Consider the following 19683-nt stretch of genomic DNA (forward strand, 5'->3'; position numbering starts at 1 on the left):
AAACGACAAATTTTTATCTTTAAACTTTAAAAATATATACTTTCTAAAAAAAAATTGATTATTTATTTTTTAAAAACATTTTTATAATATTTTTCAAGTGAATTATCAAAAAAATTTCATGATAAGAGGTGTTTAATAATTTTTGAAAATTATTTACCCATTTTATCCATTACCATCAGAACAGAATGATTTAAATTTTAAGTTTTCAAAGTGATTAGACAGAAAAGTAGGATTACGTGTATGTGTTACCATTTTGATATTTATCTCTAATTTAAACTCGCTCACTCAAATATTCAAATGATATATCATTATATAATTAAGAAAATTAGAATTAAAAATAAAACAAATATAACACCTCAAAATATCTCTGATTCAAATTCACTCAGTCAAGTACTCAAATGATATTATATAATTCAGTGATTTTGAATTAAAATAAAAAATAAAGTAATTATAATATCTCTGGTATAATAATCTGACTCACTATTAAAATATTATCCATATTGGATATACAATTTATAATAGTTTTGTTTTTGGGTTATACAATCCGAAACACGTCTTAACAACTTAAGAAACTCACAAACTATTTAATCAGTTACATTTTAGCATCTTTAAGCAATGTGGAATGCGTAAATACAAATCCAATATTTTTCGCGTGTTTTACTGATGTGGGATTTATCTTAAAATATCATAACAATATTTAATTATATAATAACATATTATTTATGTGTCAAATTAAATATTCAAAATTGGGTATTTATAACATTTTTTTTTTTTCAATTATAAGGTAGATTCATAGCACAAGTGTGTCCCCATGAATGGCACAGCAAGACAAAGGTTGGCACTTGACATGAAAAAGGCCACATGAAAATTTGGCATGTGTCATTTTTCAAAAGTTTTAATTTTCCATCTCTATAGACAAAATTCCAAAAAAGGAAAAAAAAAAAGAAAGCATATGAAATGTTTTAATTGTTTTCCTGTTTCACAGAGCTGAGAAAATCAATTATTTTCAACAAATAATTACCAACACCTTATAAATTAAATTCACTTTAAATCTTTTTCCCATTTTCCATTTTATGTTCATTGATTCCATTGAATCACTGGAAAATTTTTCTTCATAATCATTTATTCATATGAATTCAAGATTCATATCTTCCATAGATATTTCCTTTCATATATTTTTACCATATGGTATCTTTAATAGTTTAATTAGATATTTTAAATAAATTTAAAGGGTATTTTTATAATTAATAATTCATGTATTAACAAATGGATACAGACGATTAACGTGTCCTCTCTTTACTTAAAATAATTCATTTATTTGGTATCTATTTGTTAGTATTATGTCGTCAAAACTATTACTTAATCAAATTTACCGATGTTGTATTTATAGAGACAATCAATAACTAACGAACAAACGTTATAAGTTATTATCTGTCATGACTTTAATGATCTCATTAGCATAAAAGGACGATTTCCTATTGTTTTGGAAATTAATGTTGTTTTTATATGATACACTCGAATAATATAAATGTTATAGATGTTTTTGAGGATTCAATGAACTTCTCACTTGTAGAAATCATCAATGTAAAATTATATATACCTACTTTCAGTATATAAATAAATACATATTTTTTGTGTGTCATCATGTGATTAGACAATTATAAATTAAAGAGAAAATAACAGTTAATTAAGTGATAACACATATAAGTATGTACCTATTTATGTATTCAAAATGTATTACTATTGTTCGTACTTTAAATTAAATAAATAAATGTAAAAAGCTTTAAGGGTCTGTTCAGTTTGGAGATTTAAAAATTATCTTGATAATTAAAATAATATATTAGTATTTTTTATTACTTTTAATCAAACACAATAATTATTTAAATATATCAATTTTACTGAATATAATAATAAATTTATACTTAATAATCATAAAAATAATTTATCTTAAAAATAATATTTTTATTTTAATAATAAAATATTTTTGAAACCGAATGCCCTGTAAGAGTGAAAGTTGTAGTTCTTCCTTATATGTATTGCCATGATATATGGTAAAAACAATTAATTAGCATCATAAAATAAAAAGGTAATATTACTTATTTTTTAAATTTGGCTATAAAATTTTGCAAATAAAATGTTGGAGAAGTGAAATCCCAATTGACTCCTTCCCTCAAATGGTCAAAATGTCCAGCTATTTCTCATGTAAAAATTCAAATCCCACATAGCCTTTTTCATATTGCCCATACAATTATTCATCACATTAATTATGTTGGCTATTTTAGCCTCCATTTTTTGCCTTCTAGATTTACACTTTACAGCAGGAGCAGGGTACCTAAGTAAATTTCCAAATCAAAATTATAATATTATTCATTAAAATAAATTAACTTTAAAAAAAGAAAATGAAAATCAAAACCGATTTCACACACGAGCGGCACCGACTTGGACTTCACACGACCGCAATTTGCGCCTGCTGGTGTGGACCAAAAAGAATGCCACTGTGGCATTTTAAGAATATCACACGTGACAGATGTTTAAATTGCCACGTCATGTCAGGAATTATCAGAAATTAGAAATTAAAATAAAAGCACCAAATAATTATATTTCTCGCAAAAAAACATTATACAAGCGTAATTATAATAACTCATGGTATTACCAAAACTCCGTTCCCCTAAACTCCGTTAAATTTTAACGGAGATATTTAGTGAAATAAAAATAATTATTAGTATAACAATACTAGCCCATTTTTGTCACCGCTGGTACAAAATCTGCCGGAAACAACCGAGCAAAGCGGCGGTTACACTCAATCAATCACTGTCACCGACTCACTCTTCGTTTTCGTCTTCTTCTACTCATTCATTGTCCCACAAGAGGAGGGTCAGAAAAGAACAAATCGCCGATGTCTTGGAAAAAGTCGTCCACTTGACATGGAGACGACGGAGAAGCTAAAGCAAAGTCTTCAGGCAATGTTTGAAGAAACATGTCATTTGAATCGTCGTTGAACATGTAGTCTTGGAAAATCGGGGCGTTGTTCTCTTCGAAAAATGACAGCTCTGGAGCTGGAATATTACTGAAAAACTCGTCCAGCGGGAAAGGCAAATCAAGCTGTGAGAAATCGGCTGATTCGTCGAACAAATTCGTCGTCGTTTCGCCTTGAAACTCTACCACCGCTGTTTCTTCTTTAACAAGAGGCTTCACTGGTTGGCTTTTATCTTCAGTTTCTTCCGAAGAAGAATGATTTCTGAAATTGAGAACAGAAGTCGGAGATGAAAGGTTGTGACATTGAGACTCATCGCCCGATTCGTAACCCGAAACTGTAGACGAAACATTGACTTCGAGCTTTTCTTCTTCGTGTTCGGGTTCTGGTTCTTGAACTGGCGGCGTAGAGAAGTTTGTTAAAGCGTCTGGCCCTCGAAGCTTGATAGCGGCATTATCATAAACCCTTGCAGCTTCTTCGGCTGTATCATAAGTACCCAGCCATAAACGAACACGTCGAGCAGGATCTCGAATCTCCGCTGCCCATTTTCCCCACGGCCGTTGCCGAACACCGCGAAACTTCTTAACATTATTCTCTGAAGAAATTTGTTTCAGAGGTCTCCGGCAAGCCGCCGACTCAGCAGCTCTTTTCCGGTTGCTTACAATGGTAGGAGGAACGCTATTGGGCTTACTGCAACTTGGCTCGATGTTGATCTCATTCACATAGCGTTTCACTCGCTGGCGACCAAAAAGCTCTCCTTCTTCATCACTCGAAGAGTCTGTGGCATCGTAGTCGGTCATAGATATCCGTACAACTCTGGGGAATACTGTAGCGGGTGGGTTGTTACCCGGCAGATTCGGATCATCGGAAAGCTTTTTATTGGGTTTTGAAGAGGTTGGTTTGATGAACTTTTTGGTGACGTTTCGGTGCTCAGAGCATTTGATGGGACATAGAAAACTCAAAGAACTTTGGTCGATCATCCTGTTCTGAAAATTCTCTCTCTTGATTCTCTCTGTTGCAGGTGAAACAGAGATAAATCTTAAAACCCCAGCAAAACGTTAGACTGAATGAGAAAGAGAGCCCTCTGGGTTTCTCTCATAAACAGAAAACAGAGTATAAATAGGACTGAAAGGAAGGAGAAAAGGAAAGCAATTAACGCGCTTGCACAATACTGTCCTTCTACAACGAAGAATTAAAAACCTTCCAAAATAAATACACTTTCCCAGATTTCCTGATCAAACCAAAGAAACAAAACAAGTCCTTCAACACCCCAGTAAAATGGAAGAAAAAATAGTCAGAGATCGAAGAAGATGAAGAAAAAGTACAGAGCGTGAATTTCAGAGAGTTTACTGAGTGGAAGACGAAGCAGAGTTTTAGTTGCGGAGAAGACCGAAACACTGAAATCGCTGTTTTATAGGATCCCAACAGCCGAAATTTAAAAACCCGGAAAAAAACCCATTTAAAAATTAAATAATATTTCCATAAATTTCAGTATTTTCCATTTTAATAAAAATAAAAAAGATATTAAAAAAAAAAACATCAATTTATTTAATAATTGCAGACGGTCGGTACCACAACCGGGAAACCGGTGACCACCAAAGTGAAACGAAACGCCGCATCTTCTTCAGAAACCAGACGATTTTGACACGTATCAGTGGTGGGCCCGGATAAGAGTTTGGCGCAATAGGAAACCATCATATGATGCTGAGTCGGCATATGATTCATGATCTCGAGGAGCGTGTTGTAAGTCACGTGAGGCCCAAGATACCCGGCCGTGATATTATTTATGTCAGTCAAATGTTTCGACTGGTAACTCCTCACAATCTTTGACTATGTGTTTATTATAATTCAGCTTTGTTCACTCAATCAGACAAATTAATTATAATTACCGTTAATGATTATAATTGGAAAGGGTGTTTAGGTAATTTCACTTCTAAGGATAAATATTAATTTCTTTTTACAGCTAGTAACGTGGTGGTGGTGGACAACCTAGAATTCGCCGCCATTTATAATTCGGTTTTGTACTTCTTCTTGTTTCTACCACCGAGAAATGCTTATCATACCTGCTCTTAAAGTGCGTGTTTACACGCGTTTATCCAAATAGTAATTTTTGAAAATAATATTATTTTTATAATTAAAAGTGTTATAATTAAAGAAAACGAAAAAAAATAGAGGAATTTTTGTCTTTTGTTTTCCTTTATTCTAGGAAATATTTTTCCCCTCAAATGGCAAACCTTGTCATTTATTATACATAAAAAAATTGGGGAAAAATACAGTAATTTGTTCCATAAATAATAATTACCGTAATTAAAGATATTATTTATTATTAGAAGTTTTAATAAAATGGTATTTTGCTCTTTTTAATTTTCCTTTAATAATTGAAGATTTTTATTTCTTATATTAAACAACAAAAATAGAAATGATTTTCACATTTATTGTTTTTAATATAAGTAATATAGCAAAAACAAAAAAAAAAATAGATTCAAACCTATATTATATTTATAAAATTCTGTAATTAATTATTTACCAAAAAGCCTGTGAAAAGCAATTTTAAGTTCAAAAAATTAAAAGATCTAAAAATCACACCAAAAACAATTAAAATCATAACCTACATTATAACGTATTAATTTTTCTTATTATGAACTTATTTTTTTATAATTACTAAAAAACCAATAAAAATCCCTATCTTATAATTATTTTTAATTAATAGATGAATTCAAATATATTCCCCCCCCCCTTACAAAAAGGGATTACAAAAAAAAAAAGAACAACTTTTTTTAATTTTTAAAATACATAATCCAAATTTAATCTTCTAATTTAAAATTTAAAATTAATTTAATTCCACTAATAGTGCTGCACAACCCCTGTAAGCGCGCGTAAGGGATTCGCAATTCCCCGGTCATTTTCACCTGCACTCTGTAAAATGACAAGAAAAATTAAACAGTAACTTTTTTTTCACCGTACGTTTCGTCAATGTCCAAAATCAAATACCGCTTTCACGTAGGGCCCATAACGAAGTCAGGAACCACGTGGTTATAGAGAGTCCCGCTTGCTTGACCGTGTGATTTGTGGAAAACATGTCAAATAGTGGTGGCTTTGATCATCATGACATAAAGCCAATTCTCAAGTGGACATGGACATGTGCCCTCCTACTGAAACAGTGTCAAAGATTTTAAATTTTTTCTTTTTCCATTTTTGGCCCTTGGCCTGGACGTTCCTATCTAATTTTTTTCTGCGGGTCAACTGATAATAGTAATTCATACTACGGCTGCGAATTCGAACCAAAAATAATATATAATAATATAATTAAATAATTTTAAATTAAAATTATAAAAAGTGTGAACAATATACAAAATTTACGAATTAAGTTTCACGTTTGGAGCCAACATGCTACTTGGTGGGTCATTGCCCAAGAACATACAAGAAATAAAGTATTTTTAAATCGACTCTAAGATCCTTTAATTTTGATTTAATTATCCGGATTAACCGTAAACCCTACGTTGATCAAGTGATTAATTTGTTTTTTTTTTTTTTTCAATTAATTTGAAGTTTGACAAGGGTAGACCTAGGTAAGGTCAAGGGGGTTAGCTAACCCCTTAATTTTGGAAAATTTTCAGATATAATCCCTGAATTTTTAATTGATACTCTTTAAATTTTTAGCTGACTTTAACTAACTTTGAAATTTTCCATATTTAATCCTTAAAATTTTATTGTTTCTTTGTCATCCTCTTATATTTTATTTTTATTTTGGTCCGGCTGAAGCTTGAGAAGGAAGCAAAATCATGATCAAAACATTACATCGAACAAAGCAGAGAAGCAGCCGACCCATATTTATATGAAAATAGATGGGGTGGCCCTCGGTGGCTGAGTTTTGGGAATGGCTTCACGTGTCGAGAAATGATTGGTGGATGGAGCCAGCTGAGCATTTTGGTTTATGCAGCATTGGTTTGTGCTTAGAGGCATCGAAATTTATTTGGATTTTGAAGGATCACGCGTAGGGAAAGCCAGCCTGCCTGCCTGCCTGCTTGCATGCAAAGAGGTGGATGGAGATAATTATAAAGGGTTAAAAGGGGAAGGTGGTCACATGAACTGGAAATATTTACCTAGACGAAGGGGATTTGTCGTGAGAAACAATTGATTTTGTTTCTCACGTGATCACCCTTCATGTCTATGCATGGCTTGAATCATTAATATTTAATTTTGTTTATTTCTTGGTTACCCACCTAATCTTTTGCTTTTGTCTTCAAATAAATTTCCTATTAAATAACTTGAGTATCAAAAAAAAAAATTTCATGTATAAGAGGATAAGACATGAGTTTAAATCTTTTCTGATGATATTTCAATATTAAATTCTTAATTTATCTAGTTTAATAATTGTGGCACCGATATTAGATTTAAGATTCAACTTACTCAGTATGATTAGTTTCGCGTTTAACTCTGATGGGGTTTTTCATTAAAAAAAAAAAAACTCTAATAATGAATTTTTTTTTGAAAATGTGGAAAGTAAATGAGAATCCAATTTGGGGTCGAATCAGATGACTATTGAAGTTATAATGTTAATGTTCAATCGTGTGCATCTGTTCATAGGCTAAAATTATAATTTTATTTTTAAGATTTTATGAAATGAACAATATCATTAAAATGATGAACAGTATCATCAATTAAACAAATATATCACTGAATAAAAAAATGATTCTATCTTTAAACGAATTGTCGAGTTTGGAATTTGACACTAACTCAAATCAAATACACACTTAGTAAATATGGATTTTAAAATAGAATAACAGCTCCTAAATGTTGGATGGTGCAACTTTTCAAAATGAAATTCAAATTTTAAAGATGGAAATTGAAGAAAACAAGTTGGGTATTTGTTTAAAAAAGAAAATCATATGGATTAGCGAAGATAAACACGAAATTAAGTTAAATTAAGCAAGTTCTTGGAGTGTGGCTTGAAAACATAGAGCCAAGTGAACCCATAAACAAAAGACAGCTCGATAAGATACATCAAATTCGACAAATCCTCATGGCCTATCCAAATAAAAATTTTGAAAATTAAAATACAGCAGTTTGTATTTTGAAATTAATTAAGTCAATGAGATAGCATCAAGTCCAAGATCCTTATGGGATTATTTACTAATAACTTGCTAATCATCTTCATCAATAACTTAATCATCATTAATCGTTAACGGCCGTAGATGCTCTTGGTTATAGTGTAACCGGCTAGACATGCTCCCTTTTGCTTCTTCTCAAATTACCACCTTGTACTCATCTTCTCTGTTAATTCATTTCTTTGCTTGGTTCATGCATTATTAAGGGTTAATTACAATCTTGATACTTCCTTTTTACCTTTACTTTTTCAATTAAGTGTCATTAGTTAAGGGATTAATAAAGATTAAGTACTATTTTAAATGACTCAAATGTATACTTTTTAGATCTATGTATCTTTTAATATGATTGTATTTACCATGAAACTGTTATGAAATTCAATGCAAGAAGAGTAAGAAACAAACAATTTTCGACCCGGTTTGGTTAGAAAAACCAAAAGCTTATATGCACGGTGATAATATTATTCGAATAATATATATAAAAAAGTATTACAATGTGAGAGTGTTAGTAAGATGTTAGAAGTGTGTATCTTCTAACTTTTTTACCGTGTTAAATTTATAATAATGAAGGCTAGAATTACATGAGTAATCATTTAAGTAAAATTCTAAATTACGTAAATTGATGGGTATCGTTGAGATTTCAAAATGATAGAAGAGTAATTACACTTTGATTAAAATTTTTGAAATTGAGAAAGGAGATTCAAGACAATATAAAATTTTAATGTTAAAGAGATTGTGAGACAGAGACAAATCTTTTTATCTTTATTACAACTTTTGGATACAATCTTATACTATTTACATCTTGTCTCAATATATAGATTGGTATAACATTGATCTATTTATTATTCATCATCGCCCTTAGATGCATACATTATCAGTATGCATGATAAATAAGTTTATATAAATACTACAATATCAATTTATATAAATAAGTTTATACTAATCTTATATAATTTATTTATATATATAATATAAGTTTAAGCATGCAAGCATTACACGAACATTATAATACAATTGAGAAGACATAATAACAAAACCATACAATATTGAATCTTTGATTCTCACAAAAACCAAAATTTGTATACATACAATGAAAGTATTATATAAATGAATTAAAAAAAGTGTACGTTGAAAATGTATTAATCCCCATGAAATATAAAATAAAACAAGATCCATTCTTAAAAGAAGGGCCACCTCCACCTCCCTCTCCCTCTCCCTCTCCCTCTTCCTGGCCATACGCAGCAATTGAAGCTTTATATATTACAGTGTCGGGTTTTTATTTATTTATTTATTTATTTTCAATAAGGAAGAACAAATACTAATTAAGCAGCTCGAATTTTCATGAAAATAAATTGAATCTTCAATCAATGAGAAACAAAGCTTGGCTCTTCACAGACTCACAAGCTTCCCTTTGAAGCAAGAGATGTTGGTCTTCCTTTTTTCTCTTTCATTAATTCTCTCTACTTATTATTACAGACTGAAGAATATTGATGATTTATTGCAGTTTGAATTTATTAAGTTAATTAATTATAATTAGGGGCCACATGATCTTACTAATTACTTGCTTTTCAGTTACACCAAGGCTCTTCTCTTTTAGCAACCAAAAAGAGCCATGGCCTTTTTCTTCATGGAGCTCTTTGTAGATTTCCATGCACTGTTTTATCTCCACGTACCCCAATCATTTCTTGAGCTTGAAGATTAGATTACTTACCCGCAACCAAAAAGAAAGTCAGTAATGGTAGTTTGAGCAACAAAACAGAAGAATTTTAAACATTAAAATAAGATTTTAAATTATTTTAATAATATTTTAAAATTATACAAAGAAAACTAATCGTTAAATTTGAAGGTTTACTTATTTAATGTGATCGGTTTAACCTCAAATAGATGATTCTGTTCAAATAAGGTTTTTTTATTACCAATAAAAGAAAATTGATAATTTTCGATTAATATAAGTATTCATATTTATACATCAACTTGAAAGATATATATCGATGGATTGAATGAATATATATGAGGTAAAAAATTTTACTAATGAGAAGTACACAAAACTAAAAATATAAATTAGATAGGTAATTAAGAACTCGATGAATTTTTAAAGCGATTCAGCTGATTGTTAAACAGTGGCAGATCCAAGAGATTCAAACCCCCTTAGGTTTGGGAAATTATTGATTCATGAATATAAAAAATTAACATTCTCACTAACTCTCCTTGAATTTCATTATTTTTTTCTTGACCCTTAGGGTGCGTTTAGTTGAGGGAGATTAAAAATTACTCTGATAATCTACTTTTATTATTTATATTACTTTGTTTGGTTTATAAATAATAAAATATTTCGATAATATTCTATTATTAATGATGATATAATAAATAATATAAAAGATAAATGATTATCACCTCTATTTTAGGTATTAAAAGATTATCAAGATACTTTTTATTTTATTATAATATATAATTTATTTATTAATTTTTTAAGACAAAAATAATCTTATTTTCAATTGATATAACGAATAACATAAAAAATATTTTATAATAATTATATCTAAGAGTTTTTGAGTAAAATAATATACTAGTATTCTTTTATTACCTCTAATAAAACATAATAATTATTTATATCTATCCAATTTTATAAAATTTTATCAAATATAGTAATAATTTATACCCAATAATCTTTAAGGTAATCAATCTTGAAAGTAATATTTCAATTTTAATAATAAAATATTTTCAAAACCAAACGTCTTTTAATATTTTACTTTTATTCAACCTTAACCCTTAAATTTTATCTCCCGATCTACCATTGTTACTCAAAATTATGAGTCTACTATTTTATTATTAATTTCATAAATAATTAAATTCAAATTTTAATTTGTTAACTTTAAATCGATTTTAAACTAAATTTTTTAAATATAAACTGATTTTAAACTGAACCATACTTAATCTTAGTTTGAATTAAATTTTGGATTATTATATAATAATAATAATAATATGAAAAATATTTTCACTGAATCCGTGATTACTCGAGACCAGCAAAATTGTTTCGGTCACGTCTGAGTCTGACGTGGCAAAAAGAATGTTATCTAGTAATTAATTAAAATTAAATTATTAATACTTCATGGCAAGCACGACCACACAGATTGAAGAGAACGCACGTGCTGCCTTCTCGATTTTGGAAAATAAAAATAAAAATAGTAAATATATGTAATTGAGTATTCTTGTATTCCAAGAGTCGTGCGAGTATGGTCCATCATGCTTTACTAAATTCAGTGTAATTATTATTAAATAAATTTTTTTAAAAATAATTTTTAAAATATTAAAATATTTGCATTAATTAATTAATATATGTGATTAAATTAAATAATAGGATTTTGGGAAAATCTACTGTGTTTTGTTCCCTGAGTTGTATACACGTGCGACATCTTGGACAGGTGGGCCCACTGACACTTCTATGGTGAAGGACCAATAACCGGCGCCGTTTAAGGCTTCTCTCCGTGTATTACTGACACGTGTACATCGTCATGTGGGAATGACGTGGCCGAAATCAACTTTTAATGAAAATATAAAGTGAAGAGGGATTTTTTGTGTATGACTGATGGGAAATGGGGTTGTATTTGTTAATATTTAAAGTTCTGAAAATTATTGAGACGCATCCCAAATAAAGGGAATTTGATGGAAAAACATGTTTTATTGTCTTATTGGGAATTTGTTCAATTATTATTTTTATTTTTTTAATGTGTTTGGTTTGTATGATTGGTATGTTTTTGTATGTTGCCACCTAAAAAAGCCTTAAAATTAGGAGGATTATTGCTTTGGAATTTGGTGGTCAACTAATTTTTTCGTATATGATCAATCATAATGCATAATCAGTAAGGTCGGATTTGACCCAAAGTCAAATCTGAATAAGATTTAGCTTAAGATCTGTTCGAGATTAATGAACAATGTTCAAATTTAGCTAAAAAATAATTTAATTTTAAATTTCAATTAAATCAATTCAAACTCAAATATTCGAACGAACTCATTTATGAAAACTAGTTTACTCTTGCAAAATTAAATAATTTAAAATAAAAATGAATTATAATGGTTGCCATGAGACTCTCTAATAATCCACTAATAATGCACATTAAAGTGAACAATAATTCTCTAATTAAAAATAATAATAAAAGTGAATTACATTTTACCACCCAAAGTTTTATGAAATTATTTTCTCACATATGAAAAGCTTTTATTCCAATCGCCAACCCAAATTGCAACTCCTTTAGAAAGGAACTAATGGTTGTATGATAGAAAAGTTATTTTTGCTTCCCTTAACCCTAAATTAAAATAAAATTTTTGAAAAAAATAAAAATATGACTAAAAGGCTTTACAAATTAAAATAAAAATTCAAAAATTTGGCTTATAAAACTTAAAAAATCAAAATCAAAAATCAAAATATAATATATGTTAAATATAAAAATCAAGAAAATGGGAAATAAAATAAAACAAATTTGGTTAGAATCTACACTAACCAAGTTCGAATATGGGTTGGTGCGATTCACAAGTCTAAACCTTAATGGTCTAATTCAAATTAAATTGTACATGAACAAATGTGATCGGTAAAGATCACACAAGGCCAAACGTGACTCTAACCTAGTAAAATTTCAGCCAGACCTTTCCTTTAGTTTTTTATTAATTTTAAATTTTATTATAATTTAATGTCAAAATTAGAAATATAAAAATTTTTCAATAATTAAAGATAATATAGTAATTAAAATTGATTTTGTGTTAAGACTATTTTTCTTTAACAAAGTTACTATTCGAGTAGCTATATGAAGCATCAATTAAACTATATATATACAATTTAAAAAATCAGTTAGTTACTTAAATAATATGTCACAATATTATTAGATGATTTTATGTTAAAAATAAAATAATGTATAATTCTAATTAGGTATCTAATTAGGTAACATTGCTTACACATAGCATTCAAAAGGTACCAAACTTGAATCTCGTTGAACATATGGTGGGAAAATGTAATTCACTCTTACAATGTTTAAAACCAACCCAACCAATCCACTAAGCATTTTGCATAGATCCCACGTGGCAGCTTCCCCATTTGGGCATGTGTAAGTGGATGTTCAAAGGTGGAGAACCTCTGTACATGAACTTAGGTGACATTAATTAGGGTTAGGTTCTAATTGAATTAAAAAAATAATGAAGCCTGATTTTCAGGGACCATGCTCCAACCCCACTAGTGGCCACGACCTATTTGGCCCCCCCACTTATTTTAATCTTACAACTCAGATTTTGCTAATAATTTTATTAGACATGAGTCGTCATGTATTAAGATTTTTTTGTTTATACTTGGAAACTATAGCTTTATATTTAATTGATTTTTCTGTATTCCAAGGTATGGCTTCTGCCTCCCTCGGTCCATTGTTGTGAGGACGTGACCAATTGACTTGGAAATGTATATTATTTGTTTGTGATGTCTAGTGGTTATTGATATGTGAGTTGTGTCTTCTGTTTCTATTTAGTAATATTTTATATTATAAAATAGATAATATTATATGTATTTATTTTAAATATATAAATAAATATTTAAATATATATTATTATACAATTAAGTAAAACTTTATTTTTAATTTAAAAAATATTTAAAGATTCATGAAAAGGGTGGGTTATATGGTAATTAGATATATAATTATTGTTTTGTATAATAGATAAATGATGTAGGGTGAAGACAATTGGTGTGGGACAAGATCTCTGATAAAAAGATGCATGTGTTAAACACGAGAAGGCTGATGATTAACCAAAAACAGTAAGGATTTACAATGAAACATGAAGAAGGTTGACATTACATTAAAACCGGAGCATTGAAGAGATTTCAATAATTAAAATAAAGAAGAAACAACTGGGTCAGAAATAATATCCCGTTCTTGAAGGGTTAAATAGCCACATTTCTTTAATGCAGCCGATAAAATTGACCTTTTAATCTTGGAACTATAACACTATCTCGTACCTTTATTTGGGAAGTAAAGTCTTTGAAATATACACCAACCACGCTTTCTACTTGTACAATGTTGATCTAGGTGAATACATTTAGGGCGTACACCAATCTATTCAATTCAGTTTGGATTGAAGAATGACTCAATTTAAAAAATTTAGTGAAAGCAAATTATGGTTTATAATCCAGTTTGGGTGAATATGAAATTAAACCTAATCATAAACCCTTTTTACTGTAAGTTCTCTGAAAAACGGTGTCATTTTTGTACTTAAGTTATTCAAGAACAAACAAAAAATCAGTTTGACACTACCGTATCCTTAATTCTTCAAACTTCTACCCTAATTCAACTTTCATATTCTATTCACACTTCTGACCTAATTCAACTTCCATCTTCTACTCACCACGGCAGCCCACAGGCATCAGCATTAAGGTGTTTTAGAGTTCCCCTGTAACCGTTTACCTTATAATCCTAAAATAGGTAAGCTTAAAGGGTTATTTTTCTTTAGATCCTTTTTTCGAACAAGTGCGGATAATATTTTGTGTGTTTCGTGATAATTTATGTGGCGATGCATTCTTATGTTTTTACTTTCATTTATCTCCATCTTTTACGACACTTGCCAAGCCTTCAAGGTAATAAAACTGGACACAACCCTAGAAGCATTCATTACATCTCTATCATTAACCAAACAATGACTACCCCAAAATTGAATAGTTTCGGATATAAATGTTTCTTAGCACTATAGATTTAGAATGAAATGAGTCGGGGAAGTAATGTCTTAGCATTCCGAATCAGGACACATTTCATTAGCAAAGGTCACATTATCCATACAATAATAGAAAGCAGCATGAGTTCTCTTCTTTTTTTAACTAGGCCCACGTTACGTTATGGACCTATTTTTAAGTCATCGGATTTAACAGACAGGACATTCATTCATTACAGAAACTGAAAGACAAAAAAAATATATAAAAAGAGCCCCCTCCCTCACCTGCGCCACAACTCCTTTCAGCCCATGGCATATTTCTGGGTCCAGCTCCTTGCAGTTGTCTCGTACTTGTTCCTGTCTGTCTTGTACATATGCGCTATCTCTGGCACCAAAGGATCATCAGGATTTGGATCCGTCAATAATGAGCAGATTGATAACAACACCTATCATCCAAACGCAACCAACATTTTAAACCAATTGGCTGGCATCTATATAAATAAACACATAAACTAGAAGAAAAATCCTACTAGTAAATTATCTTTCAGATACAAAATTTGAATCAAGGATCAAACAGACAATGGAATTAATATGCTAAATTAAAAAAAAGAAAGCCCCAAGTCAAATAGATGATAATCTTCCAGGTAGCTTATGAGGTTAAATCATAAAAGCATGGATCAAGAGAATACGGATAATAGAAATTTCAGCACTAAACAAATTAACAAAAACCTTGGAAATGGTTAAAGCAGGGCTCCATTGCTCCTTCAAGATGTCAAGACAAATGCTACCGTTGCTATTTATATTCGGATGGAAAACCTTTGTCCTGAATGCAACCTGCGAGATACATCCATAAATATGAGACACGGGTGACAGATATATACAATCCTTAAGGTCAAGCAATTTTGAAAGACATGTAGAGTACTTTAAATATTTGGTAGAATGAAGAACACAAAAAGAGATCTCAATATTCTAGTTTCTTAAATTATTTTAACACATTTGATTGCAAAAACAACAAATACAGCTGAGATACATATTTAGTTGCACCAGAGTCCTTTTTATAAAACTATAAAGCATCAAATTAAATTTCCTAGGAAACCAGGCAAAACTACTCTCCAAGTTTGATAGCAAGAACTGACAGCAATGTATAATGCGCATGGAACTAAAAAGAAAGAAAACTGAAGAAATATAAAAAACCAGTTAATCCCAAAGATGAGACTACACAATCAAAATTTTATCAATTTGAAACAACCAGACGCCTATCAAAAGTGAAGTGCAGATTCAACATGGAACAACTATCACTAAACAAAGAAAAAATATATAATCCAAAATGTCCAAATACACACACCAGTTGCAACCCAAAAACATTAAACATATTGCTATCCCCGAATATCAGTAAACATGTAACGACTATAAAATGTAACTAGGGTAATACACACACAGATTCAACATGAAACTGCTATCAGTAAACAACTAAATAATATAAAATCCAAAGATGTCCAAAAACACACACCCAGGTGCACATCTACAGCATGAAGATACAAGCCAAAATCATTGAACATATTGCTGTCCCCAACTCTTGAAAATGTGAGAAAGCATGTTCAATAGCACTCACACATCATGGTGGAAGTCAAATTAGACTGAAATGTAATCATCACTAATTACCAAAGTTAGCAAGATGACTGAACGAAGGAGGAACAGAATAATATTAATGACCATATAAGCATCTTCATGAATGTAAGTAGGGTAATACATACCTTGGGGGGCTTAAATGGATAATCTGGAGGAAAATGAATGGTAACTAGGAAAACACCCCCTGCATAAGGACTATCTGGAGGACCCATAATTGTTGCTTGCCAATGAAACATGTCTTCAGCAACAGGACCTGCAATACACATGAATAACAAGAGAATTAAATAACCAGAACAACATAACTTTAAAGGGTAATATTATATAGAGCATTCATAAAAAAAGATGTAAGCAGGCTGCAAAACTTAGATCAAGTATTCAACCTATAAAAATTTTAATCACAGCCAAAAAGCACTCTTATAACACAAAAAGGCAAAGAGATACAACAAAGGAGCAGATGTAATGACAAGCTAAGGTTAAAATATATTTGAAGAAGAGGGAAAATATGCTTTTCTAAAACATTGCTTTAAATTCTGATGCACCTGGCTAGTTAAACTCCACTTCTTATAAATACATTGCATTGTTAAATTTCAGAAAATGTAATGAGTTGGTCAGCAGGCCAAACAAAATTCTGCTAAAGACTAGGTGATTTGGTTTCATCAGTACATGATAGTCACAACAGTAACAAATCCAATTTTTTTGGTTCTATTTCACAGCTTGCTCAGCCCTCCCACCGCCCATAAAGAAGCAATATCAAATGGGAGAAAATATAGTATCATATATTAGAGTATTTATTTGGCATACAGTTAGGACTAATGCTCATATCACCCGCAGGAGTAACAAATTAAGGCCACCAGCAGGTGCAACAAATTGGGAGAACAAATGGGACACAAATTGCAGGTGAGGACCACTAAAGAGAATGAACACGTGACCATTGGCTGCTGATGTTTGCAGTAGTAAGAGCAAATAAGAGATAAAATGACGAAAGGAAGAATAGAATTAAGAGCAGAATTGAGAGGAGACAAAAAAAAAAAAAAAAAAAGAGGCCTCAGCCTTGGGGAGGACTGCCACCTCTTGTTGCCAGATTATTTTCATTTCACTTCACTGATATTCAATTTCTGTTTTCCTATTTTTTCTAAACACCTCAGTGTAGTTGGACTAGGGATATATAGAAACTCTGCTAAGGTTGTTCCTTGTCGGATTGTGTGAATTGTTGTGTGTGTGTGATTTGGTACAACAATATTGTGTGTTTGGTTGGATTCTGCAGGTTCCTAACACAAAGTATACTACATAGATCCAAACCCAAGCACATCAGTGAAAAAAATGGTTTAAAGAATTTATTTCATATTTCTCAATCAGTTGCAATTATGAAAAAATGATACTAAAATCAAATACATTTTCGATCAACCTCAAATTACAGAAAGGCTTCCACCCAGGCATGACAAAGTATATTTACATCACAATTCCTGTTCACATAACTCCAAACCAGGACACCCAACTCATTGCAAGTCATCGTAATTCCATAGAGGTGCAGAACTAAAGTTTCCATTAACCCGTGAGACAGCTACTAAGTTTCATGAGTGAAAAAAAGGCCTTCAACTGGAAATTTGCAATCTGACATCAAACCACTCTTTTCAACTTATTGTTTAAAAGACAAATTATTCAGTCATCTACAGTACACCTAATGGCCATATTCTAGGCATTGATAGGGTAGGAGTAAAAGCAACAGTGAAATCACATCATGGTCCATCAACTCCATGACAAGTTACGCAATGACATCTAGTTCTACACTGGGATTATTGTAATATCAAAGTTATACAGTAATTTTATACAGCAATAAACTTATACAGCCGAAATGAGAAAAATAAGCCCAACAAATCATACCTTCCTGAGTGAATAACAAGTAAACCCCATTGAACAGAGTCTCAACCTATGGACACTCAAAATACACCAAAGATGGAGCAACACATAGCTAATTATCATGAATACATCTGAAATAGAACACATAAAGTACGTTACCAATTCAATATACCTAGACCTGAATAAGTAACAATTGCGCGTCCAGCAATTAACCATTGAACCATTACCATTTCCTAAATATCAACTCAAACTGATGCCTCCGTTTAATCCTCTAACAGCAATCGTTATTTGTATTCATCCCCTAAAATCACCTCAAGATAGACTATGATAAAAATTTAAGGCAAAACCACCACAACTCATGAAACATTGCACATTAGAAAAATTCAATACCACGTTAATCGTTGAAGCCAGTAAGCAACACTAGGCCAAACACCACTTAACTGTCCTCTTCTTTTCTTTACATAGGTGAAAAGAGAAACCTTCCAATCTCAAAACAACCACATAATTTGCCTCATTTTTCCTCCAAAGATACCAGATATGTCTATAGATATCGTTTAAATTCTACAAAAGTACATCATAGCAACCACACAGCGAAGAATTAAATGAATAAATAAGCACATAAAAGGATTACTCAAAAAAAAAAAAAATAACGAAAACCTAAAAAACCTCAGCATCATTCAGTCATCAAATCAGGAGAAGAAATTGAACATTAAAACAGAAAAATAGATCAAAGTCAAAGGCAAACAGATGCTATATACCAGCACTGCACGATGTTGGGGGATCCTTCTGCAAATCCTTGAGCTCTTTCAAGATCCGCTTCGAAGCCATCGTCTGAACCTACGATCCATCCAATAGATCTCCTCAGATCTTCATCATCACAACATATACAAGTAAAAAAACAATCAAAAGCAAAAACAAACCTAATAGATCGTAATCGCACCTGAGAGACACCTGATCCCCCTTGTTTCTTAAACGCGTTGTGTAGATACGTGAGAGAGGAGATCGATATATAAATCGCACGAAGAAGGAGAAGAAATATAAAAAAACGAGAGAAAATGAATTGAACGAGACTAGGAGAAATGGAAGGAAAAAAAATGAATTATGAAATTAGGATTCGGTGTGGTGATGACTTTGATAAAAAAAAATAAATTATGAAGGATCGGTATGATGATCTGGCCGGCTTTGTGTGATTTGACCTTCTGATTGAGCTATTCTCTTCTTATAGTGGACCCATATTAGCGTCTTCTCTACGTCTTACCAAAATTTCGCCGAAAGTTGCCGCCGAAAATAAGTTACTTGGGTTTATGTATTTCAAAATACTTGTGTTTGGGAATCTCTTGTATATAGTACGGTGTCGTTTTTTTGTTGGTTTTTTTTCCTTTGGTGGCAATGAATATTCTGCGAAGCGGTGTCGCTTTCCATTTTTCTGTAAGAATTTTG

General features: G+C 30.9%; 2 protein-coding genes and 1 long non-coding RNA gene across 7 annotated transcripts; all 3 read right to left on the reverse strand.

Moving 5' to 3' along the window:
* Positions 1 to 2573: 2573 nt before the first annotated feature.
* On the reverse strand, positions 2574 to 4377 carry LOC123197246 (ethylene-responsive transcription factor CRF4-like). The gene is made up of 3 exons (XM_044611447.1): positions 4329 to 4377; positions 4132 to 4205; positions 2574 to 3986 (listed from the first exon to the last, which is right to left on the reverse strand). Exon 3 carries the CDS (start codon positions 3952 to 3954, stop codon positions 2854 to 2856), a length of 1101 nt encoding a protein of 366 aa, XP_044467382.1. The 5' UTR covers positions 3955 to 3986; positions 4132 to 4205; positions 4329 to 4377; the 3' UTR covers positions 2574 to 2853.
* A 10455-nt stretch (positions 4378 to 14832) lies between these two features.
* LOC123197248 (ubiquitin-conjugating enzyme E2 10) lies at positions 14833 to 19413 on the reverse strand. Of its 5 annotated transcripts, none has more exons than XM_044611449.1 (5): positions 19184 to 19413; positions 19002 to 19080; positions 16512 to 16639; positions 15487 to 15591; positions 14833 to 15203 (listed from the first exon to the last, which is right to left on the reverse strand). In XM_044611449.1, exons 2-5 carry the CDS (start codon positions 19069 to 19071, stop codon positions 15060 to 15062), a joined length of 447 nt encoding a protein of 148 aa, XP_044467384.1. In that variant the 5' UTR covers positions 19072 to 19080; positions 19184 to 19413; the 3' UTR covers positions 14833 to 15059. The 5 variants fall into 5 exon arrangements, with proteins under 5 accessions (XP_044467384.1, XP_044467387.1, XP_044467386.1 ...); XM_044611452.1 differs by having other exon boundaries at positions 19002 to 19074; positions 19184 to 19376; XM_044611451.1 differs by having other exon boundaries at positions 19002 to 19110; positions 19184 to 19376.
* LOC123197250 lies at positions 17702 to 18995 on the reverse strand. The gene is made up of 2 exons (XR_006497855.1): positions 18471 to 18995; positions 17702 to 18374 (listed from the first exon to the last, which is right to left on the reverse strand). It is a non-coding gene; the product is annotated as an uncharacterized LOC123197250 (long non-coding RNA).
* Positions 19414 to 19683: the final 270 nt, after the last annotated feature.

This window comes from Mangifera indica, chromosome 15 (assembly GCF_011075055.1).
Source record: "Mangifera indica cultivar Alphonso chromosome 15, CATAS_Mindica_2.1, whole genome shotgun sequence".
Lineage (NCBI taxonomy): Eukaryota > Viridiplantae > Streptophyta > Magnoliopsida > Sapindales > Anacardiaceae > Mangifera > Mangifera indica.